This window comes from Botryllus schlosseri, chromosome 13 (assembly GCF_051294905.1).
Source record: "Botryllus schlosseri isolate E-star chromosome 13, Bs_hap1, whole genome shotgun sequence".
Lineage (NCBI taxonomy): Eukaryota > Metazoa > Chordata > Ascidiacea > Stolidobranchia > Styelidae > Botryllus > Botryllus schlosseri.
Genome location: NC_137248.1, coordinates 10,763,967 through 10,790,706, shown reverse-complemented (window position 1 = coordinate 10,790,706; position 26,740 = coordinate 10,763,967). Strand labels below are relative to the sequence as shown.

General features: G+C 41.1%; 1 protein-coding gene and 1 long non-coding RNA gene across 2 annotated transcripts in view; both read left to right on the top strand.

Moving 5' to 3' along the window:
- The window catches only part of LOC145454493 (uncharacterized), a 426,394-nt gene that overhangs the window by 164,837 nt on the left and 234,817 nt on the right, over positions 1-26,740 (top strand). The window lies entirely within an intron of this gene.
- Positions 24,259-26,607, top strand: LOC145454471 (uncharacterized). The gene has a single exon (XM_080332469.1). It carries the CDS (start codon positions 24,580-24,582, stop codon positions 26,314-26,316), a length of 1,737 nt encoding a protein of 578 aa, XP_080188595.1. The 5' UTR covers positions 24,259-24,579; the 3' UTR covers positions 26,317-26,607.

The window sequence follows — 26,740 nt, the reverse complement described above, 5'->3', positions numbered from 1 at the left end:
TGAGGCAAATTCCGAACAGTCTTCAACGCCCACTAGCGGATTTAAAAATGAGGTGACATATTGTCTGTCGATATGACGTCACACTAGCAAAGCATTGGCCATCGACTGTATAGTGCAGTGGTCGGGAACCTTTTTTGCCCGAAGAGCCATATTGGCCCTATTTTTTCCATATCAAGTCCCAAAGAGCCATACATGCCAATCACGTCACAATTGAAGATTCGTGACGTCATGGAAATTCGATTGTGACGTCATGGTAACACCAATTCGAACTCACTACATGGGATTCCTCGTGTGCGCCGTATTTTCTCTGTGAAAACTGGTATTTAGTGTTCGAAAATAAAGCTCGAAACGAGAGGTAAGGCACAGACGGACCAAGCCTCACCATGGATAACGCAATTCATCGTAAGTTGCTTAGAACTTATTATAACCGATATTAATCGAATGTGACTGTCACACTGATTCGGAAAATCTAAATACTTGTCGACTTCTCAATTCTCAAAGCATTCGGTGGTAACTAACGTTGGGCTATACGCTAGGGTTGCCATATTTCTGTGACCCAAATTCCGGACACTCTTTAGCGCCCACTAGTGGATTTCAAAATGAGTCATGAGCACATTGCCTGGCAATATGACGTCACACTAGCAAAGCTTTGCTTATAGACCTGAAATGGTCAAGATCCGGTTCAGGGGTATGTTGCTGTGTGTTGTGTAACCGGGACCGGAACTACAGTTTTCAGCCCCTTCCCGTCCAAATAAACAATGATTTTTATATGTATCTGGTTTCTATATGGAACTGGTCGTTGACTTTTTTGAATGAATTCTGTTAATAATAGTGGTTCTTCCATATATGACTTTATAACAGTTTGATCCTCTCTCCGACCAGATGATCAGGGTTAGCGTTAGCGGTAGAGCTGGTGCAGGATGATGAATTCGAAAATACAGGGAGCGTAATTGCACATCGTTAAGTCATGTGCAATTGTTCATGTCCTACCGATAAGATTGTTTATCAGCCTTACCCCATATCCAGTGGTTTCCAACCTATTATTGTCGCGACTCCATCTCCAATTTGAAAATATTCCGTGCCCAAGATCAAAATTTGACGAGCTGATTACTCAAAGAAGTCAGCACCTTTGCCCAGAGTTACTCACCGGCTATTTTGGAAGCTGATTACGTTCAACATATTCGCAAACCCCAGAATAAAGGCAAACGACCCCCCCCCCCCCCCCCCCCCCGTTTGGAACCACTATCATTGAATAAAGCATTTAAACGGTCTTAACGATCTCTAGGAATATACCGTTCCCCTAATTAGGCTTATTCCAGTAGATGGAGGTTGTTTTATTTATATTTTATGTGGGTGGTAGTGGTAGTCTCAATATTAAAATTAATAAGTGTGATAGTAAATCGCGCGTAGCGCGAAGAAAAATATCATGCATCAGCATAAATATTCCCCAAAAATATTGTTTTTATGCTGATTTACGAAAAAATTATGAGCCTACGTCAAAATTCCGGACATTTGGCATATTTTAGAAATTCCTCTCGGACGCTAGTTTGAAGAGTGAAATTCCGGACATGTCCGGGAAATTCCGGACGTATGGCAACCCTATAATACTTGAACGTAACGATCAGAAGAAGTGTATCATGGCTTCAGTTCCAAAAGACTACACACTACACAGGTCTGAACCACCTGAAATCAGTGCCGTCAAGTTCGGACATTTTGATTTGCCAAAACCGTCATTGAGGCTGCGTAATACGCGCGCGTATTTAATTGTTCACCAGAGATCAGGGACTCTCTAATTGACAGCATTTCCGGACTCTTTGGCAAGCTTATCATACGCGTAAAATCGTCAACATGAACACCATCCTAGATCTCCTCTCCCGACCATCCGCCCAAATAGATGATCTGCTTTTCTAAAATCTAAATGATGTGCGCCCACATTCGTTTACAAAACCATTCTTACGCTAGCTAGCTTCGTGCGATAGTCTTCGTAATCGGAGCGCGAAATTGGAGGGTGTGTTGGTGTGTGCCTCCAAATTGGAATTCATTTCTGTCTATATTCGTTTCTCTTAAGAAGGCATTGCCAGTGAGATTAATCGGGAAATGCAGCAATACAGCTTAAACACCGATATAATGAGAAAACAATTGACGCGACGAAAGCTACTCAATACTATGTCAAACTCGAAACCCATTCGTAGCGATACTGATTAGAATACACGCTTTCTCGTTTGCAACCATCCATATGTTTTGTTTTCTACTTGATACATTCGTACTCCGAAATCGTCGCACGAAGTCATTTTTCAGTGCTCCTTTCGTTATTATCGTGCAGTAGGCGATGCCATGCTATTGTCAAATATTGACGCATAACGAGATTCTGGGTGGCACAAATTCTGATTTTATTCGATTCGTTTGAACAGGGAACCTTCTATATTCCGATCAACTTGATTGCTGGATGTACTCGTATCGAAAACAACAATATCGAATATTAAAGTATTGGGCATTTGGTAGCCGGTGAATTTCGATTGATAAGATCGCGGCATGCGCACGGAAGTGGAATTAGTTCTAGCCCAGGGGTAGCCAACCAGCGGAAGGAAATTTGTGCAGCCGTCAACACGTAAGTCAATTAGTATGTGTTGGCGGCCATCGACATGCAAATTGAATTTACGAATTGACCGATGTAGCCTACTCCCAAAATGCTTCGCGAACATAAATCGGAAATGTACCAATGCCGCCAAAATCGCTGTTTTAATCTGCAACAATTGCCGCGATGCGAGCTAATCAACGCGAAACCAGAAATCGCAAGAGACAACTGTATTGATTGGCTGCGCGATTTCGCGTTTGTAATCATCATTATTGTCTGCTTGAAACCTCATGTTCGAGAGTTGTCATGTGTTAATTGCGAACTTGCCAGGCCAGTGCGTGGCGTATTTAGTTACTCACACCACAGCGCATATATGCGCGTGAATAACATTGATACAACTCCAAATTCTCAGTGACGTAAATTCTGATTTTTGTTCGGTGCATTCCGTCGGACAGACTAGTAGCGCAGTTATATTTTCGTACGATCGTACTCGTACCGTTTTAAGATTCCATTTAATAACTCGACTGCATGGTTTGATATTAATGATCACAGGGCCGGTATTAAAACGCCACACGAATAGTTTAACGCTGCACGTAAACCAGCGGCATGTAATAAAGTGCGTTTTAGTGCGACAATGACGTCATCGATATGGAACAATTATGACGTCACAAGACTTCGCCACCTCGTAAAAAAATAAAAGTCGGCGCCTATGGTGCAGTATACAAAATTAATAAGCACCGACAAATTACATATCATTTACAGGCACCGGAATGATTACGCTTGACCAGAGGTGACGTGTGAAGCAGTAAAAGAACGCATCATACATACAATGCTTGGTTGGGACTGTCTGTCCTTATGAATACGCTTGGTAGGAACGCGGTAAAGGTATTGAACAGCAACGTGGGCTTATACTTGCCCCAATTACTAGGTATATAATACCGGAAGTTAACACACGTTGATGCAAGCAAAATTGAGAATCAGCAATTTATTTAATTACTAATTATATTCATAATGTTACTTTATTTAAGTTAATCCATGTCGTGGCGCCTAATACACATTTCTATTACACGGAATTCTTTCTGATTCTCGATATGAGAAATAACTCGAAATGACACGCATATTTATAACCGTAACAGATCATACTATTTCTCGTCGCTATCGGGGTCGACAAGAAAGCAAAGAGGTCAAGTACGATTCCAGTGTGACACAGACCGTAGGCGACCACTTTACAAAGATTCGCCGGACGTATTGACACCTAAAACACGCACCAGGATCTCACGGATCAGAAGAAAACTTTACGTCACGACAGGCAACTGTTACCAAGCCCCGTCGTACTATAGATTAGGCTACTAACCTACGGATAGATACGTCTCGTTTTTGATTTTGTAAATAAAGAAAAATCCACTTTGTGAACACTCGTGACCTATTGTGCATTTTCGGTATTGTGTAATATATTGTTCAATAAACTTTGTACCTACACCACTCTTTATATTCTTTTATGGAGCGAGGCAGATTGTTAGCTCATAAAATCAGGAGGAAATAGTAGTGGAAAAATACAGTATAATTACTAATAAATTCACAAGTTTCGTGTCAAGAGGTCAAGCGAGGCGAGTATTCTTTTTCGCTCTCCCCTTTTTTGATTGCCGCACAGAGGGTCATAAAAGTATTGTTGCAAAATTCAGAATCAGCCAATTCTTTCATTATCTATTATATTGATAATCTTGAATTATTTAAGATAAATTATATTTTGGCACTTTCCGCCCATCTCTATAACTACTGCTGTCGTTAGAATACATTTCTTAAATACCTTTTATTCCGTGTATATGTGGATAAATCGGCGAATAATGTATCGATTCAGCAATCCGACCCGTCAAGTACTTAATTTTCCGATATCCGACCTGCCGACTGGAGAAGTTGCACGCCCCTACCCTAAATAGTGATTACCTGGGAATACTGGTGAACCAGACGCTACTGCTACTGATTCCGTGAAATCGCCGATTGAAGTGAATGAATCGATCACGATAGGGTCAGCTTCATGCGAAAGGTCTTTAAGTTGAGCAAGGTCAATTTGATCTCCAACACCTATCGCAAGCATGACGTCAAAATCTCTCCTGGCGTTATGAATGGCGTTTGCGTCGCGTTTGTCGTTTGCCTGTCCGTCGGTAATCGTGATCAGGATCTTGCAGGAGCCTGGCCTAGTCTTAGGGAGTACGTCACTGTTGATGAATTGTAGTGCTTTGTGCGGTTGAGTCCCTGTTCCAAAAAGCTGTTTAATGGCATCAACGGAGAACTTTATTTCGGCAGACGAGACTTGAATAACTTGCTCAAATTCAATCCGAACGGTCTCGGAATACTGTACTATCACTATCCGCGGCTTCATCGCTGGTCCCAACAGGGCAGGTTGAAACTGATCCACCACTTGCAACATCCACATCTTGACTATATGGAATTCGGACGATGCGATTGAAAGGCTTCCGTCGATCAAAAACACGATGTCACGCATGTTCCGTGCGTTGCTTGTGCAAACCGAATTTCCTATATAAGTTGTAGTTCGCGTTACAATTGGTATTACACGTAATGGAGATTGTAAAATTCGATTCACATTCGTTCTTCAGTTACATTACACTATGTCTAATTTACTCACCGTAAACCAGGTGGAACGCACATAGCATGAGCATCGTAGACCGCAAATATTTCAGAATCATGTTTATGGCTATTCGGTGTCACTGCCAATATATAAAACGTTGTTAAAATATGCTTGCCAGAGATCGATTACGAAATGAGGCGACCGCGGTTTTGGGACGGCGAATCCATGTTGTCGGCAATGTGTGAATCTCATGCTGGCGATGAGTGCCGACGCCATTGACGTACCTCGATCGTTGGAGTATCCTAAGCATTGGGAAGGAAATGACTATAAGACCTTGGAAGTTCGGTTTACGTACTTTGATGCAATGCGGTGAATGTGTATAAAGCCAGTGCGAGTTCTAACATGTCGGCGTTCACAACCAACAGTCGATATACCACTGGTTCCCAACGTGGGCGATATCACATCAATTGGCGATTTTGAGAAGAAAAAAAACGGGGCCGAAAATACCAAAGGGGCGAGTAGGGGGCGAACAGGTTAGAACGTCAAGTGAGATATATTTAGTTAACACGGTCAGAAAATGCACGTGAAGACGGCTTATTCAGCATATGACGCGAAAAAGGTCAACTCAACAGAAAGTATATAGACGCGCAAACCGGTTTTTCGAGCACCAACCACCTCGGAAAAATAGTAAATTCATCAGCAATTAGAGTTAGGTCAATAAATTATCCGATTATATGTCCTCTTTGTCGGATCCGTAAATTCGAAAAAGGTTTTGGATCACAGGTCTATGACGAATTTCAATAAAAAAATGTCTTTTCTCGCTTGTGTTGGTAATCTGCAAAACAGATTCAGCTTCAAATTATAGGAATGACTTGCGAAATTCGAATGTGGGATTCATGGAATACTCAGAGCGTGGTGAGGACAAATTACTCAATTATATATTACACCACTGTTCTGAGCTTACAGAGACGGTAGTATTGTTTTTCAGTTACATACACCGGTGGTCGAAATAGTCAGCGTTGGTACTCTAGTGAAAGTAGAAAACTACTTGAATAAATCTGAATAAGTACTGAAGTAGTTTCAAAGAGATTTAGAGGGTTGGTAGAAAGGTCACATAATTTGAGCAGTTATAGTCGAGGGTTTCTATATACTTTCAAAATTGCGTAGTGCATGTTAGCGTGGCTTACGATATTCTGACATCCGAAAAGAGGTCACTTTCTTATATTATGGCAGTTTTAGTTGTCTCTGTTATGATCGCCTGACTCTCAAACCAATAAAGTAGTGCGAATTGCGGAAACGGAGGTCATTCGGGCGTTCTTGGACGACATTTTAGATTTCGTGAAAAGGTAGGACATAAAGTAACCCTTATCTTAGCGACTAACGCAAAAATGACTCATGACACTGACGGATATAGGTGCAATTTTTGAAATGAATTAAGATACCACGGTACAGGAGCTATTTCGCTATTGTTTATATGAAAATTTCACACATAAAGGTGATGAAAACATATTCGGGACTGCTTTTTACTTTACTGGATTAAAAGTTTAGGATGCAAATAGTTTTGCCTTGAAAACTGCAGAGAAGTAGAAGTCCAGTAGTTTAAAAACATAACTGTACAACACAGTGACCCGTGCAGCGCAACACTACCGGCATGACAGCGCGTATTCATCGCAGCAAAGCACGCAGAAGTATGCGATCGTTCATGCAAGACTTCTGTTTTGAAGCGCCAGTTGTTAGCCAGTTTTCGGCCTCTGGCGAAATTAGGCAAGATATCTTGTGTGATCTCTCAAAATTAAAGAAAAAATGAGTTGGTTTGTTAAACTGGATTTTTATGCATCGCATTTTTTGGCATTTGTGGTGGGAATATTTTACATCGGAACATGCGATAGTCGTTATTACTTCAAATTTCACACCCATCTATATTGTTCCGTTCATTTCTATTTAATACCAGATTTAATCCTTTCTGTAAACGAGCAATGAATGATCAAGATTTTATTAAAGTGAATGTCACAAAGTTTTCATTAGTAAATTTTGACGTCTTCCCATATGGATCTCCATTTCACGTGACTATACTGGTAATGTAGGTAGACCACGACCCGGCGACTCAGCTAAACTGCAAATCTTGCTCCTGGCACTCAATTTCGACTTTTTGCCATTAAGACGCCATTTTATGACGTAAGTACCGATCGTTTATGCACCGAACATTTATTAATCACTCCACAATACCTAAAGCTGGACAACCTACAGACCTGAAGGTTGATTAATAGTTTCGAATTCAGGCTAGGGCAATAACAGGCGAAAGCAGACGCATGCAGTGCCCGCGATTCAACCATTCTGTCAATAACCGCTAGACTCGATGGCCGCCAGATTACTTCGCTGCAGGTAGGCCTATATGTCGCAGTTATTGTAGCTCTATATCAGGGGTGTCAAACATACGGCCCGCGAAGCGATTCTGAGCAGATTTTTAAAAAAGCATGTATTCTCTAGCATATCTCTAACAATCGTTGAGGTTTTTAGTAATAAATGCATCTAATAAATAATCCCCCAGCACTGCAAATGACGAGAATGTTCATCGATGTCATTATAACCACCTGAAAGAGGTGTTCAGGTGTCATTCTGTTCACCATTAGGAATAGGCTACGTCATTGACACCCAAATCCGGAAGGCATAAATTGAACGCTGATCTCATGGTTTTATGGAAACATAGACCAAAAACGAGGTAGCCTATTTACAGCAGCGAAAACGCCAATGAGAGGCCGTTATATGCAGGTTACTTGGAGAATAAAAATAGTTACACAAAAGTATATACTTCGAATTTATGTGGTCGCACTGCTGTATCACTTCTGACTCAAAAGATAGCGGCCCCCAGAAAAACCCGAATTGCGATTAAATAATAGTGAAACTATTCCTACGTCTGCGCAAAGGGAGCATAGAAACACGCCAGCATATATACCGTCGTTGGAGCTACTTTTCAGCCGTTTCTGATTGTATTCAACCGGTCAATCATCATATTCTTGCCAATTCCATTGTTTGCTAACATAGTTGCTGCAAGAATTGAACCCCTGTGATCCGTATTTTAATAATATTATGCGATTGTATATATAGGCTTGATAACAAACTGTGCAGGTGGCACCATTTTGAAATTATTTGACTGGTCCGGCACGCGAGCGATCTGAAGGTTTCAATCCGGCCCACGACGCCAGTTGAGTTTGACTCCCTTGCTCTATAACAGTGCTTTTCAACCTGTGTGACGGTTCGCACTTGTGCGAATGAAAACAATTGCAGTGCGATTGACGAACATGGTGCGAACGGTGCGAATGAAAATCCCTTATGAGTGCGAATGACGAAGGTGGTGCGAACGGTGCGAATGAAAATCCCGGATGAGTGCGAATGAAAATCGTGAATAATAATTGTTGGCCTGGAATAATTCAAATAAACCTAATGGGAAATTCAAGGTCAGTGCAACTTTTGTAGTTGCGACGCAATTGTAAAAACTTATTTAACCAAAAACCTGGATTGGAAGCTGGTGTAGTGGCAGACATACAGTATATAGCCCGTCTGAGCCTGCGGCAGACTGAAAAAATGACGCCAAATTGACTTTCTGTTTACTTTCGCAAAACCAGTGGTTCTCAACCTTTTTTTAGACACGCCCCCCTTTTTGATAGTGAAAAATTTCGCGCGCCCCTTATAGTCATATCACAAAATTCAAGTGGGATGCTAGCAACCCCAACAGATTGTTTGGTGGTATGGACGGTTATGAATGTTGATGGGAGAATAAAAATATATGAAATTGGGTATATATAGAGAAAAACACGCGTGCATGGGAGGTAAATCGAATTTTTTTCAGGTGACCGCTTCTTCGCGCCCCCTTTCAGATGTTTCACGCCCCCAAGAGGGGCGCGCCCCCCAGGTTGAGAACCCCTGCGCTAAACAATCACCATACTTCCGTAATACCTGTTCGATTGGTGCGAGGCACGAGGATAGTAGTAAATACCATCATTACAGACTCCAGTTTGCAAGTTACTGTAACGCAACCCTTCCAAGGGTTATTAAAGTATAGACGGCAAAGGCTGTAATTTTGGGTCGACACGGTGCCAGAACTATCTGTTAATATGCATGTAATATTTGTTGAATTTATTGCAAAAATCCTGCGATGGTTTGTACAAATCTAAGGTCACGGTGTTGGGTACTGGAGCGAATAAGCGAGACACGCAGAAAATATGGATTTATCATGAGAATTCATGATAAGATTTGTCCGACTGGTTCTTCCGGAACATATGGTCGAAGACCGTTGGGATGAGCTACTGTAGGGACTAGGGGGTGTGCAACGAGCGAGTTCAGGTCTATGAGACTCATTCATTTCGAGGCCAACCCGTTCTGCGGCCGGTCACATGAAGACGGAAAGTTTTGGCCAACAAACGGCTGATAAATTGCGGTGCCAAAACTGCGACATGCAGAGGAATTTAATTCACCCTAATTTGAAATCGAGCGTGTCCGACATATTTTGTAGAGCCGTGTTGGATAGAATTGTGGTGTGCCCGTTCTGTATGTCATACATGTCCATAAAGTCATTGCATACTACCCTAATATTAAAAATGAATTCCTTTTCATGGGAGAGGCTCGGGTCATGGTTACGCGTCCGGCATCTCGAGCGGTAGGTCGTGGATTCGATCCCCGGTCGGGTCATACCAAAGACTCGAAAATTGGTATCCGCAGCTATCCTGCTAGGCGCTCAGCAATCACGGATAGTATGGAGGAGAAGAAAAAAACGGGGGCGCAGACTAGATGACCTCATGGGGCCGTATCGCAACTCCGTCGTCAAAGCATCTCGATGGTGCAGGCGAAAAAGAATATCATCTCTCTCTCTCTCTCTCTCGTGAGATGGCGAAAAAACTGAGATTTTGGTGGTATTCTAAAAGTCTGCTTTAACGTTATTAAACTGTCATGAATTCTCAAGTTAGATTGAGCTAAAGAGCAAAACACACAGTGTCTTGAGTTTATTTGTTCTTCCCACATACTCGCGAGACAGAAAATGGGAAATAGAAAAAAATGTTGGAGCAACGTATCGTAAGGTAGCGAGCTCTGATGTCCTCACTCTCCTTGATCGTTTTGACCTCATTTTCCAAGACATAAGGCGAAAGCCTCAACACAAACAGGTGGGTTTTTCACTCTTTCTACATACTGGATATTCCTAGACCTTTTGTTAGCTTTCAAAATCGATTTCTTCCAGCAAGCATTTTTAACTAGTGAAAAATACGCCGTAGCCTATGTTACATAGGCGTAGAGAAGAGAGATAGAGGTCGCCAACTCAAAACGGCTCGCGGGCCACTTTAAAATTTTGTAGAGGCCGCGGGTCGCATGAATTCAATATAGAGATTAAAATAGGCCACGCAGTTTAACACCGCGTCAGTACAGCGCCGTGCTTTCTGACATGGGCGATGGGCATAGTTACCACGAAAGAAAAATATTTTCTTATAACTAATACAAAAGTAACAAAATATCATTATCATCACTTTCATTCGATTTTGAAATATGATCTGCGCACGATACCAGACCACATTTTTCAATGACAAAAAAATCGATATTGGTGTTAGTTAACTAATAGACAGCTAGCTATCTTCTCGTGAAGCTTGCTCTTATGGCGAGGCCCTTATAAGTCCTTTTCTAATTGTTTCGGTATTGGCAGTGTCACCGCCATTGTGCGTCAAGGCAATATGCCCATGCCCATTGCCAATTCATATCAGCTAATTCTTCCTGCATGGAATGTTAAAATACCATCGCCGAGGTGTCAGCTGGTGAGGAATAGTGGTGTTCGGCACAGGAGAATAGCATATTTTGAACAATGTCAACAATATTTTTCAGCTGAAATGAATTTCAGTACTGGGCGTTCTTCCGAAATTTGAACTCAGATCGCGGGCCGCAAAATATGAGCCCACGGGTCGCGTGTTGGTGACCCCTGTTTTAAGACCTGGCCATCCAAGCACTAGTAGAGGGATTTTAGTGAAATAGTTGAAATCAAAACGAGCGAAAATTTTTGCCTTTTCAATGAGACACTCGATTGCTTAAGATACATAGTAGCCAATTTGTTGCACATCTGAGCAAATAAATGTTCTATTTTCATCTTCTTTTGTATAACAATATTCGGTTGGTTTGTGCGAATGAAATTATTTTCCAAAAAAAGTGCGAATGAAGCTCAAAAAGGTTGAAAAGCACTGCTCTATAGGATTCATATAACCCTACTAAAAGTAATAACTAGGGCAATTTTTTTTGACATGTCAAAAAAGTCAAAATTAGGTCAAAATTGTAGCGTTAGGTCAATAAATGCCAAAATTGTTTAAAAAGTTAAAACTTTTTGCAACCTGCATTTCGTTTGTATCGTAAATTTTGCACTGTCGGTGAACTTATCATTTGACATTTTACAGCTTGCAGCCTACTTTATAGGCCTACCGTTGTAGACGGACCATTGTCTGCTCATTGTGAATTATAAACATTCAAATGAAACAAATAGGTTGACATGGTGCTATGCTCAACGTACCGCAATGTCCCAACTGAAGCAAGGCTACGTGGGCATTGCGTGGTTCTTATATCAAAAAGCGCATCATGAAAAATTGTGATGTAGACACCATTGCCAGAATGAAGCAACACGGTTTTTCATCAGCAGTGTACGCACAACTTCAGCGTTGTCAGCCAACAACTGCTGCTGTTGAAGGTTTTTTCTCCATTCTTGGAAAGCTACTTAGTAAGGACAGACACTTTCTACCAGGGAATGTAGGAAAGTATCATTCGTTGTACCACAATTTTTTTTTAATATTTCTACCATGATGCGTAATGTAACTACTGGAATTCTTCACAGGGCCAGATTTCGTTAAAATAAAGCTTTTTTCATCTAAAAATTTGTCAGTTTTTGAGGCAAAAAAGTTTTTTTCAGGACAAACTACTTCGTAAGGACAGACAGTTCCAACCAGAAATGAAGATAAGTAGCACAATTCTAACATTATGTGGGAAAACACCTAGTATGCATACGTTACAGGGCTTTGGAGCAGTCGTAAATTTGCATTGCTCCAGCTCCGGCTCCGGAGCTTTCTTCTATCATACATTAGCTGCGGCTCCAGCTCCGGAGCTGCATTATTACCACTGCTCCGGATCCAGCTCCGACTCCGGCTCTGAAAAATATCGAAGGTGTCTGTCTATATCAGGGGTGGGCAATCCGCGGCCTGCGGGCCATATGTGACCCACGAGAAGGTTTTGAGTAGCCCACGAGCTAATTTCCCATTATATTATCGAAATTCTGTAATATTATCGAAATTGAATTGCTCAGATTGTGAACTTGCAAGGCCAACCAAAAACATAATCAGTATGGCCGCGACACTTGGGATATTGATGACTAAAATGTCAGTTCCGACGCATTATTGGCAGATCCAGGATCCTGCAGTCACATATTTAGTAAATTGTCGTATAGGCTACATTACAATAAACTAAAAAAGTAGTAAAATTTTTCTTCACGCTTCGCGTGTTTAATTGTCACACGATTTCTTTCTCTGTAGCCTACCCCCACCTGAAAATGAAAAAACGCCTGATTTAGCCGATTGAGTCTAACTATATTAGCAATTACGAGAGAAAGTATATTCGCGTTTGCGCTCGCAGAAAGATCGTCGACGATGAAATGTAGGCACAAAATGATTGTCGTATATTACCGGAAATCTTCGAAATCTATATGTCCAGATGCCAAATAGTCCTGTCCTTGAAAACTGAACCCAGCGGGCGGTATACAGTCGACCCGCAATATACCCAAGTAATATTAATATCAACTTTGAAAATTTTACGCGCCTGGCGCGGCTGGTGGGCAACGCACTCGATCGTCAATTTCATGTGGCCCTTTAGCCGAAACGGTTGGCCACCTCTGGTCTATATAGTTTACTAATTTACCCGTAGGTTAGTTATCTATAGTAATCTAGAGTCTACCAGCCGTCAGTAACATCGGATGCAGCAACGAAGACATAGTTGCCGCCGTGCCGGGTTGTGACGACATAATGAATACTTGTCAATTGTCGATAACATCATAGTTGCACTAGAACGCACTTTACTCCGTGCCATTGATGTGTACAGCATTAAAATTCTGATGCGGCGTTTTAACACTGGTACTGTACTCGTTAACATTAAGCCATACAGCTAAATTCAATCTTTTAAGTGGGATTATAATTCAAGTGTAACTGTAGTAAGAGCAATATGGGCGGATATAACGACGTGATCACTAGAAATTCGATTTGTTTCAAATGGCCAATGGTTTGACGTCCGATATTGGTGCACTCGTTACCAGTCCATCCGGTGTCGATCAAGTTTATCGGAATAATATTTCCCCTTGAAACTAATCGAATAATCGAATTAAACACTGTGCCATGCACATTGCGCCATGCCCATAACGAATTAAACTATGCAGTATATGCACATTGCACATTTACAAGTTTACGAAACAGATGATTACAAATTGGAAATCGCGCATCAAATCAGTAATTTGCCTCCAACATAAAATACCATGGGGTTTTGCGCTACTCTTCTGCCATCCCCTATTCACGCTCGAAGATCCTTACTGGAGTGAATGACGATGATGCGCAGTAATGAATTCCAATTAGCAGGCATAATTGCATAACTACTCAATAACACTGTCCAATTTCGCAGCGCGATTAAAGAACTATCACGAAAGAACGAGTATTTGCTTATCCGACTCATGGCAACGATGAGATGGAATTTCTCGGCTCGTGCTCGTCATATCGACATGTGCAACTAAATCACGTTTTTACCCTCTCTCCCATTTCGCGTAATACACAGTGATCATTATTTTCGCACCGTATACAATTGGGCAACAGGGCTGTGCTGATGATGAAATTGCGGGTATGCCGAATACCCACAATATTCACAGGCATATTTCGCATACCGAGGTTCGGCACTAATTAATGAAAATTGAACATCGAACATACGACTGCTCTGCTGGTAAATCCCCAGGAACATGGTTAGTCTGAAAAGGTAGCGCCAAAGAGGAATAGATTCTTAATTTCGCGAAGGCCTGCTGTTGAATTACGTGAACTCAGCAGATATGGTTGTTGCATATATAATAGCATCTTATGAAATTCGTCGGAGCCGGAGCTACCCCTCAAATAACTGGCTCCATCTCCGGCTCCGGCTCCGGTAAAAATGCACGGCTCCGGGGCTCCGGCTCCAAAGCCCTGATACGTTAGCTCAAATTTGTCCAAAATTAAGATTTTTAAGCTAAAAAATGTCAACATTTTAATTTTTTAGGTCAACATCTTCCGTTTTTGGGTAAAACAAATCGCCCTAGTAATAATATATGTTATATCTTATTCCTTCATCTACTGCATTTCTTGCAGTGCATCGCGTCAGTCGTTTTGTGTATGGTCAAATGTGTGTTTCATTTTTGATTTATTTGTGATGAATAATGAATTCTGTCCCTCTGTTAGCGACACGTACTTTCGTAATGATTCCGGTTACAGCTTCCAAAAATAAAATCGTAACAACAGAGCAGGATTAAATCAAAACCGTTACTGTTTATGCAGATTACTGTAGAAAGTTAGGGTTTACTAAACAACAGAGGTGGTCAGTAACGAAGTACTTCTACTTTTTCGAAGTACTCAAGTAGTTTTCCTCTACTTCAGGTACTTACTCAAGTAGATCTGATTTTCACTACTTCCACTTCTACTTCGTGGTATTTTGTGATCTACTTACTTACTTTTCGCTATTTTCAGTGTGTCAAGTAGAAGTAGTTAATCGTCCAATCAGGAAACTAACCTGATGATTTTTGGGGCTGTTTTCACGGAATATCAACATTTAGTTTTCATAAAAGTTGAGAAAAGCCCAGAATTTTCGTTGGGCTTCGCGCGCAGTGGATACGGAGTAACCAGTATAATTTCACGATAGTATCGGTGAATATAATATAGGTAGCGGGTTGGCGTGATTCCGTTCACACCACATTGTCGCCCTTCGCCCATATGAAATATTTCATCACAGTATATATGGCTCATCATCATAACGTTTGAAACTGATGTTTCGCAATCTGGCATTTACTTATCATATTGTAATCTAGCATGTCTATTGTCCATGACGTGTCATGATCTGGAAAAGTGGACTATGACTTTTTTAGTTTTAGAGCTGTCTTAGCATCCCAATTTGAAACTTTCTGAACTAAAGACATGAAATACATGTTCCGCTTTTAAAAGTAGTATTTATATTTCACTTTCAAGTGCCTGTATCATATACTTAGAGTTCTAATTAATATCAGTTCTTGTGTCTGGATAACATACATGTTGAAGTATAAAAGCAAGTGTAAAATGCCTTAAAGTTCTGGAAATAAACTAAGCTACACAATATGGCATTTTTGTGGTCCACCATATTTTTTATTAACGTTTACTAATCGCCCAAAGTGTTTACCCTGTATCCTATACGACTTCTCTGTATTGCTCTTCGACTAAACTACGGACCTTATAGTATGAGGGAGGGCGCCATACCATGATATTTTCTAAAACGTGCTGTTCGAGAAAACAGAGGATTAGTGTCGCGTTTCCATATCAATACTTTCATGATGAAGACAAATGTTATTATGCTGTCGAAAAGTGGATACCTCCTGGTATATGCATCAATATGATTCAAGCTCGGCACCTTTCCCATAGCTCAATTTGCAGCTTTTGACAATTCATATGAACGAAATAGGTTCGTTTTCACAACTTCTTACTTACTTGTGTAGATTTAAAGTCAGTAAATTCTACTTCTACTTGAAGTAGGTTTAGGTTGCTTATGGAAGAAGTACTTCTACTCGTACTTGAGTAGATTTTTCCGTCGCTACTTTACTTCTACTTGAGTAGAATTCTTCACTACTTTGACCACCTCTGCAAACAAATGGTAGTAGTCCGAAAGCATAACCAATTGAATAAGTAGTGCAAGTAGGCAAAATCGAGTACTCTGAAAAAGTAGAAGTACTGCGTTACTGACCGCCATTCACATCCATATAGGCAGGTGTTCAACGCTTGCGGTATGTGTAAACTGAGGTATCGCACATTACAGAATCCGCAGTGGCAATCTTTAGCGTGGCAATGGCATCAGACACATCCTTTTAACTTCACAAAAGACAAAAGATGAAGTAAGTTGATAAGATAAACCGCGCTCATTATCAACCGTTCATCTGTAGTTCCCCTTGTAATGCAGTCGTCGTCAAAAATTATCAGCCCAATCACAATAAATCTCACATTCCGAAAGTAGGATATTTTTACATGAAACGTGCATGAAGGCCTCGTCTGCTGCATATTATTTGGCGCAGGCAATGCGTGTAAACTTAACTCACAACGCATGCAAGTGGAATGAATAAACTTTATTTTTAATTAAAATGAACTCGTAATAAAATTAAAAGCGAATACCATAGAACGACACAAAATAACACTCAATATGAATTGATGAATCATGGTATAATTGTTCGTGGTGATTCGTTTATCATTTCCGACGCACAACTCACTCTGGTTGCATTGGTATCAGCGACGTGCAGTCGGGAGAGGTAAGTGAGACAGTGCCCCACGTATCGTCCGGACGAATAAAAGAAGATTCAATGATTATTGATATTTTCCGTCGACGTTCATAAATAACTAAATTTGAACATTTTTTCAACCAACATCACCAATTTACTGATTTATTGTCCAAAAATACAGCGGGAATGGAGAGGCACAGACTGGTATTAATCAAATGCTATTGATTCCGAAAATCCGAATATTAACAACGTCAGAGCACCAGAACCCCCTCAAATTCCCCAATCCCCATGGAATGTGCAATTCTACGTTATTACGTACAATGAGAGCGCAGAGAAACAATATCCAGGTCGAGGCACAGACGAATCTGCCTCACGCGATATTCGCTAACAATCGGATAATCACAGTGAAACGCGCTATCGATTTCGCAAACCGACAGTGTTGTATGAATCGTGAAGTTGCGACGGCCAATTCGTAATGAGGAGCAATCGTATTCCCTTCCCTTACTGATGTAGCTGTGATGTAGTTTCCATCCGTACCGACCTTAACTTGTAATGTGTAATAGCCATAGGCCTACTTACATAGCCTGCGTCGTTATCGCCAATTATGATGCTTTTCGACTACGATATAGTCATTTACACCACGCCGCTATCCTACATTATGATTCCATACACGCCGCCTTGTAGCACGGTCCACTACTAGGCTTTTGTAAGACACCTCTTACGCGGATCAGATAGCGAGGCAGGAGCCTAGATAGCCGGCATGTCAAGATGGCTAATAATGTGATAAGAAACAGGTCACCAGCTCAATCAGCTGACATTGTAGATTGAATATATTTGCGAATCTTATTCCATGGAAATCTGCATCCCTAATCATGAATCTAACCCTACTTTACCCGTAGAGAGATATATATTTAGTTTTGCTGATATAGTGTCCATTTCAATCTTGTAAAAAGAGATTTCACGAGAAAGGGACGGTAGAGAATATAAAACCGAAATTAGAACCTTAAATAAAATATTTCCTCGTTTTTCCTTTCATCCTTTTCGTTCACCAATCTGTATAAAATGACTGAATATTTCACTAAAGGAAAATTGAAATATATGTGTATTTTAGAATAGCAACGGCTAACATGGTGCCTAGTGCGGAGAAAACGCTCTCGCCTACCCGCTTTCTCTTGCTGCTGCACTGTTGTTATAGGCTACATATCTTCGTGTATCTTGTCAGGTACTTTACGTGTGTGTGTGTGTGTGTGCGTGTGCGAGGTGGGGGGTCAGTGCCTCACCAGCCATGAACCTCACCGCACGGCACTGATTGGGATGAGCACTGAGCAGCCTCCATCACCTAATTTATTAGTAAATTTGTCCAACCCGCGAAACGGGCATGAGTTATTTACTTGTATCGCACTTACGAATTAGCATTAATTTGGTATGTTCTAATGTAGGTATTCCTCGTATTCAACTTCACTTCACGGTGATGATCAATTATTTACACAATTACACACCCATATTGCACTTCGTATCTGCACGACAGTTATTTAGGTGCTATTGCAACTGGAAGATATTAGGTCGATGTAGCTACTAACATGCTGCTATAGACTTTATACAGCCGCTATTGAAAAATGTGAAACTCGGAAATTTATTTTACCGTCTGCTAATTATTATTGATGTCGAGTGACCTAGAATAAGTGCTGGAGTCATGAAGTGCCTTGCACCAAAAGAAACTAGCAAATACATACATTCTTCAAAAAGGAGGATGTATGGTAACACTACCTAACACCAGTGGCGGCTCGTCCTATAGGGCAACTGGGGCATTGCCCCACCTAAAATTCTGTTCAATAACAATTAAACCATTTATAGACGCACAGCAATCAATATATACCGAGATCACAGCGAAACCCGCGTTCTTCTTGTGCTTTCGCTTGCAAACGCCCATACATAGCGAAGTCTCTGCGAAAATCGAATTCTCTTCTGTGTTTTCGCTTTGTGAATGCCTAGCCGGGGCTTGCCCCGGTAGCGCTCATAACAAGCTTTCACTATCTATTCTCTCAAAGCCGCGCACAATAAAGAAACGGTGATTTACTCTCTCCTATTCGTAAAATGGCCGAGCAACCGGGGCAAATATGCCTACTCGCCCCTAAGGTGTGATGTAACAATCGTATCTATATCTGAACTCGGTTACCGTAATATGCGTTGAGTCGACCTTTGCTGGTATAGGTCGATTTTGACGGTGTTTCGCACCATGATAATTCTTGAAACTTGGTATGATATGTCGTGAAGGTAGTATTTAACACTGCTCCAAGTTTCAGGCTTGCTACTTAAAGATAATGGTAGTAATTCCGTTTCCGAAGTTCAGTGTGTGCTGATCTATCATGTACATAGTACAGCAAACGGATTTTACTCAAAAGCCGGTATTGGTCTCCATTGATTTTGACGATGTTCTATACCGAGATCGGTCATGACATTTGGCACGGTAAGTGTTAGTATCGACCGATGTAACAAGTTTTAAGTTTGTCACTGAACTATGTGGGTGGTAATTTCGTTTCCAAAGTCGAGTAAGAGCTGACTCTTCATTTATCGCCAACAAATTTACGCAAAAGCCGTTATTGGTCTCTATTGATTTTAAAGATGTTCCATACCTAGATCTGTCATGAGCTTTCACACGGTATGTCTTGATTTTAGTATCGAACGCGGTGCCAGGTGCAGTTATTTCGTTTTCGAGGTCGAGTATGGTAGAGATGCGCGCTGATCTGATACTTAGCCTACCTACGTCATTGCGGATCTCACGCAAAAGCCGGTGTCGGTCTGTGCTAATCTATAGTCTGCGTTCCATAACGAGATCGGTGATGATATTTCCAATGGTATATCTCGATGATCGCATGAAACAGCTAACCAAGATTCTCGGTTTGCATTCAAGTATTCGCATAATTTTATGTTCGCCAATGTCCATTTCACTGTGAAATTGTGGCCTTCAAACCATTTGCTTACAATCCCCTGTCAATTGCGATAGCTATTTCATTTTCGATGTCGGCTAACAGCTGATCATTCGATCTGCCTATTCCTCGATCTATTTTACTCAAAGTTCGGTGTTCGTCTGTTTGCATTGATTTTGACAGTGTACCATACCGGAATGGGTTATGAGATTGCGTATGCTACTTCTCGATGATTTCTTGTAACAGTATACTAAGTTACGGCTTTTATTCATGTATTTATATATTAATATATTTTCCAACGGCGATTTCGCAGCAGACTTATAGACAGTAAGCCGTATGTGTTGTGTCCAGAGATGGCCACAGTCCGGTTCAGGAGCCGGAGCCGGAGCAGGATTTTGATGAATTTTACTGTGGCCGGATCGGAGCCGGATTCTGAAATTGCCATATGAGCCGGATTTAAACAGGATTTGATATTCATAACAAATATTGGGTGATAAAGGTTCAAGATATCTTATATTCAATGAAAAAAACTGCTTCAATATTATTTCCGTAGTTAAATGCATTCATTGCTATGGATCAAGCCCACGCTGGTTCCGACAATAAATGACAACGTTGAAACCGCTGATCCCGGTCACATCGTTGAAATGCGTAAGCAACATAAGTAAAGCGTCTGCAATGATGAGATTACTGCTGGATGAGATGAGGACGAAGGCAGGCTCCAGCAAGCGAGCTGCAGAAGTGTTTGTTTTCGAATTCAGTTGTTCCTCAGATATTGATTCTTATACTTCCTGTTGATCAGCCATTAGGGTACTTGATATCAGTTGTCAGGATGACAGAAAAGCGAGGTATCGGTATTGTTGCAGAATGCAGAGGTAACTGGTGATTTTGATTTCTGATGTCATTTGGAATGATGGTGTGTTGTGGTAATGTATGAATATATGTTGGCATGGTCAATTGGTCATGTTTATGATTTCGGAAACACACTAGAACTGAAGTACCACCGGTACTCTATGATTGATTGTGCACATCATCATGCTGATTATATAATATTATATATATTTCCTATTCATGGCTGCTCTGATCATTTTCATTGTTTCATCCATTTTGTTTGATACATGTCTGTTCTGTGAAAATTTAGTTCCATTCTTCAGTAGTACTATAGGCCTAGTTGTCTTGGCCAAGTCACAATGCACAATATCTGATTTTGTTGTTGGCATCATGGCATGCCTGGGTTACTATGTTTACCCTCTCCGTGAAGCAACTAATATTGCTTTCTCTGTTCTCACAGTCTTTTTAGCTCATTTCCCCTGCCTAGTTCCTACTACTCGCATTTATATTCAAGATATATACCGTACGGTACCTAACATTATTGATTCGAAATGTGATATAAATAAACCCTTGTAAGGCATTACTTGATACTAATTTGTTGATTATAATGTTGATATCTGTTTTGCAGGCTATATTTAATGTGAAATAGCATTAAAGCAATAGCAGGATTTTTTCGGATCCTAATTTTGTTGCTCAACTGTCGGACTCCGAAATCCTATTTGACTGTCGGATCAGGACGGATAAGGATTCCCAAAATCTGGAATCCGCCCATCTCTGGTTGTGTCACAGTCTCCAGTTTCAAGGCCAAAATGTCCTACGTTGTTCCGAGACCGAAGTTCCGAGGCTGCTGTCCTTAGTTCTTCAAAGACCATTCAAATTGATGTTCTGGATTCAATATGACAGGCCCAATCTATGAGATAACAATTGCGTATGTGTCCGAACTCGTTGACCTTTCCAGTTAGGCTTACGCAATCTCTCGAGTTCTAGTCATTGGAATTAGTCAGGTCAAGTCAAGTGCGAACATGAATCGTATTGAATCTTTATTCCGTACGTAGTTTACGCAGTTGCCTTTAGAGCGAAAATGAGAGGTCTAGAAGTTGTCCAGTCTATTGATCCAATCGTACGCCGGGTGCCTCCGCTTTGGTTGCCTATTATCACCTGGTCGTAACCAGAGATGGCCACAGTCCGGTTCAGGAGCAGGAGCAGGATTTCAATGTTTTTTTACCTGGCCGGACTGGATCCGGATTTCGAATTTGGGGTGACGGTCGGATTTTAGGGTCTATCGATTTGCGTAATCTATAACTCTACCATGAAATCAAAACGCATGCTACTAAGGATGACCTGATACTTGATTCGTGGCATAGGGACGATTCTTAGTTCACGTACATTTTGTAAAATAATCCTTTGATTAAAAATAAATGAATAAAACATTTGTTACCACACTTCAAGTCACGGCTCACCGGCAAACCTCTCGCGGCACCTACGTTAAAATCACTGTTGTCGGGAAATTCATGTGACCATCATAAAGTTACTTTTTTACGTTGGAAAACGCCATTGTGACGTCATGTTGATAAACGTCGCTCGCAGCCCTTGCCCCACCACCCGATATTGTCACGAGCCGCCACTGCCTAACACAACCTATGCAGTTACACACATGTATCGTGACTCTGCTGTAGATGAAGAAATCATATTTTACAGTCACTTCAATGACGATCGTGAACAAATATGCGAAAATATTTCCAGCCCATATCGTCAAGCCTATAGAAGCCTAGGAGGTAGCGGAACACGAAACGGAAATGGCACCTCCACCCACGCGTGTGTGGGTCACATATGCTGTTGTTATCTTTATCCATATCAATTTTGTGACAATTTAATATAGTTATACTCACACTATGTGACTATACATATCCACCGAAAAGACGTTCGCCACCTAGATGAACATATATTTTCGTGTAGGCGGCCTATATCATATAGTAAGGGTTGCCATCGACATGGACCAAAAAATAAGGACAGTCGAAAAATTAAATTAGCATGAAAAAGCGTTTTTGTACATATACTGTATTTGTACGAGCCGTGGCATATCACATTCCATACTTTTCACCAAAAACAATCTACTCCAGCAACTCCTTGTTATTAGAAAGTGCTTCATGGATCTCGCGACAGCTCAGTTCTAGGTTTACCTTTAGTTAGGGCCGAAACAGCACTTCGTCAGCCCCCCCCCCCCAAAAAAAAATACCGTGGTGTTGCCCCTGGGGTGATAAACCAAATTTCGTCACCTCGTTAAGACGAGGCGTCAACCAAGATGGAAAAAGGCCGCACAGCAAGTCTAGACAAATCATTTTTGAGCGTATGGAGCAACAACTCCAGTAACAATGCTTGTCGTCTTGGTCCTGGCCGAAGAAATCTTATTTGCAATGTTGGAATCAGTGTATATTGCTTTGAACAATTGCGATGTGTAATCGTCGGTGAGGAATGATTGCTGGTGTTTGACAGTATAGAATGCCTAGGTACCCTCTGCAGCTGCTACCTTGTAGTTTGAGGCCGTTGGTGCTGATCGACTTGTGGAAAAATTATTCATTGACTGGCTCAAATTAATCATCATGACGCAGTTCTTGTGTTTTGGGGTATCAATGTAAGTTGAAGTAGCGGTCTCTCCTATGGCCTCTAGATTAATGTCACAATTGCAGATATTGCTATGTGCGAAACACTCGCCCTCCAATCTTCGCTAGATACCGTTGAATTCTCTCTCATAATCGACACGAAAAACGTTTTTACACCTGTTTATTTCACTAATCAGATTTAGTCTTCTTTGTAGCTAAAACTATATGCGCAAGTGCAATATAATTTGGAGAAATTTATCAATGATTTATAGCTTTAGGTGGCCTACTACTTTTTGACCAATGTGTGGCCTGCACCGCGCCTTTTTTCACTACGCAATAAATGCGGCTTTCCCCATAGCTTGAGCTTATTCTGCTGTGGACCAAACAGCAGTAACCTGGAATTGCTGTTTACTGCTAAAACGACGTCCATTACGGTAGCTTGGTACAGCCGAAACTGCTGTACCCCCACTCACTGCCCGAGCTATCTCACCATTTAGAAGTCAAATCTTGTGGTGTGTACGTCACGAGAGTTCCTTTCATTTATGATGTCATAAAATCTCGACGAATAAGCTTAATTTTAGAATATTGTGCAACATATATACTAGAGGAAAACGATCGAAGCTTTGTAGCGGTTGAAAATAAGACAAAATAAGGACGCAAGTCGAAAATAAGGACATTTCTTAGAAATAAGGACAGTCGAGTTTTCTAAGACGTGACCCTTCAAAATAAGGACAAATCTTGGAAATAAGGACGGTATGGCAACCCTGCATATAGTACATTTAAAGGACATCTTCATCGGTTAAATCGACTTTCCATTATTCGGTAGATATATTTCCACTGATTTTGAAAATACATATGGTTTTGGCAGAAAATGAGTATTTTTCAAGATATCGGGCGTAAAACAGCAACCCCCCGCTGAAACGACACAAAATCAGTCGAGCGTGTGATGACGTCAGATTGTGTGGAGTTTTATTTCTGTTGCTCACTCATCGTGGTACATATTTGGCGATCTGTTGTCTTGTTCCTTATTTCTGGTAAAGTGATTAGCGACTTTGGCGTGTATCGAGGAATATGGACCGAGTAGATAGCAGCCTATCGAAGAGGAGACGAAAAAACGGTAAACGATGCGTGGCTTACGGGTGCTCAAATGACTCTTATACAGAACCTAAGGTTTCGTTGCATGCGTTCCCCAGGAAAGAGTCTGAACCTATAAGGCATGGGTTGATGCGGTTAGGAGAACGAGGAAAGATTGGTTGGGAACGCCAGAAAAACCATCCTCCTTCTTAAGTTGTGTTTTGTGCTGCAAACATTTTGAACCGGAATGCTTTGTGCCTATAAACGATCTTCACAGGCAGGCTGGTTTTCGATGCAGTAAAGTGCAGCTAAAAAAGGATGCTATTCCGACTAAATTTTTTCTGCGTACTCATGATAAAGTATTGAATAAATCGAGGGACACAACATCATTGACAAAGCTTCATGAGGCGAGAACGGATGCATTAGTCATCAAGCATGATGCCAAGGAAACTGATCCGTGTAATATGGATATCATCGAATCATCTATGGGCGAGAGTACTTCTGCTGGTGATGCCTATTCCAATCACCGAATATTATTAGATAAAGTGACTCAGACAAATAAAGTTAAGCTGAGTTCATATAGGAGCAAGGGTGTGAATGCTATAATGGAGATGAAAGATTTTTCATGTCAGGCTGGCAGTAGCTATATTCATTACCCCAATGTGGGGGATTATGGCTATGAAAGTGAAGACAATTTGAGTGATACCGACTCTGAGTATGATGCTGAGAGTGACGAGGAATCAGAAATGAGCGATGTAACTGAAGAAATTGAATGTACCAGCAGTGGATTTGTGATGGTTAAAAAACAGAAGATCATTGATCTTTTTTCAAGCTGCCCTTTGTGCCAAATGGAAGGCGACATTAAAGTTGCATGCCATGGCACCTTGCTGAAAATTGATCAAAAGTGTCCTGACAAGTCATGCAACTATCACCGTACGTGGGAAAGTCAGTACTTGAGGGAAGGCAAGAGTGAAGGAAACATTGCGATGAGCAGTGCTATCATGTTCAGTGGATCATCTCCTTCGAAAGCACTGAAAATGTTTCGTTTGATGGGTTTACAGTCGATTTCCTACTCTACGTATATGCACTACCAAAAAGCATATTTGATTCCATCTGTGAATCATGTATATACCACTGCAAATGAGTGCGATTTGACAATGGTTGCTGGAAAGTCACTGATACTATCTGGTGATGGGAGGGCTGACAGTCCAGGACATAGCGGAAAGTATATGATTTACACTCTAATGGATACCGCCTCAAGGAAAGTTTTGAGCTGCGAGTTGGTTCAGTCAAATGAAACGGGAGGTAGTGCGTATATGGAGAAAGAAGGTTTGAGGCGATGTTTGAGTGCATTATCCAGTGTTACAGTTGAAGAGCTTGTCACAGACCGACATCCTCAAATTAGGAAATATTTGCGGTTAGATCATCCGAACACAAGACATACATTTGATACGTGGCATATTGCCAAAGGGTTAAAAAAGAAGCTCTCATCTTTGTCTAAAAAAAAGGATTGTGAGCTCATTGGACGTTGGCAAAAGTCATTGGGCAGCCAGGTTTACTTCTGTGCGAGACGTGGGAATGGCAACCCAGAGCTTAATCAGCAAATTTGGAGTGCAGTTGGTCAGCACATAATTAATGTACATGAACACCCAAACAATGATTCTTTCCCAGTTTGTGAGCATGGTGAATTGTCAAGACCTCGACATTGGTTCAATCCGGATTCATTCGCTTACGACAAAGTTATGGAAGTGCTATATTCAAAATCAATGTGCAAAGACATACGACAGCTTTCAAATTCCAGCAATACTTCGGGCAACGAGACCTTCAACGCACTCCTCAATCACTTCTGTCCGAAATTATACCATTACCATTACTCAAGCCAGAAAGCAAGAATGCAGCTAGCGGTAGGCCTACTTCATTTTAATGAAAACGTGTCGAGGAAGCATCGGCTAAGTACTGCTGGAACACCTCTTTATGCTGTGAAATATCACAAATACAAGAAGGGCTGCTCAGTTCAGAAAGTTCTTGAGGGTGCTACATATGACTACTGTGAGAAACTGATTGCCGAAGTCGAGCGTCGTATCACGTTCGGATTGCCTTTGGAGAAGACAGAAATACCACCACCTCTTGCATCACTGTCAGAAAAAACAGAGAGAAGTGATGCAATCAGATCTCACAGAAGCAGATACCATCACACTTGAAAAAGGACCACTTTATTATATATTTTCCAATTCGTGCTCTATGCATATGTGGGTAGCGTGGTAATTTGTACCGATTGGCAAATGAGTTGCTGTGTAGGCCTGTTACGATGGGCATTTCATTTTTATTGGGGGGTCCACAGTTTGAGAGCCATATTTGTATTCGCTTGATTGTGCATGCTCGACATCATTTCTTGGTCATGTCTAAGGAAACATTCTGGATATAGGTGTGATAGGGTACTCTGTACGTATCAATAGTAATCGGCTAGCCAGACGTTCGGCACTATATTTATTGATCTTGTTGGGTCTTCAAAACTTTCAGTACCGTATTGTCTTATCATTTGAATATAAGTATCATCGATCAATTGGTACTTTCAATCAATATACCGATAATACTTCAGGATCGCGTGTAATTACATAGGGAAAC

Coding starts and splice junctions, on each gene's coding strand:
- LOC145454471 (XM_080332469.1), top strand. CDS start 24,580: ATGGATATCATCGAATCATCTATGGGCGAGAGTACTTCTGCTGGTGAT.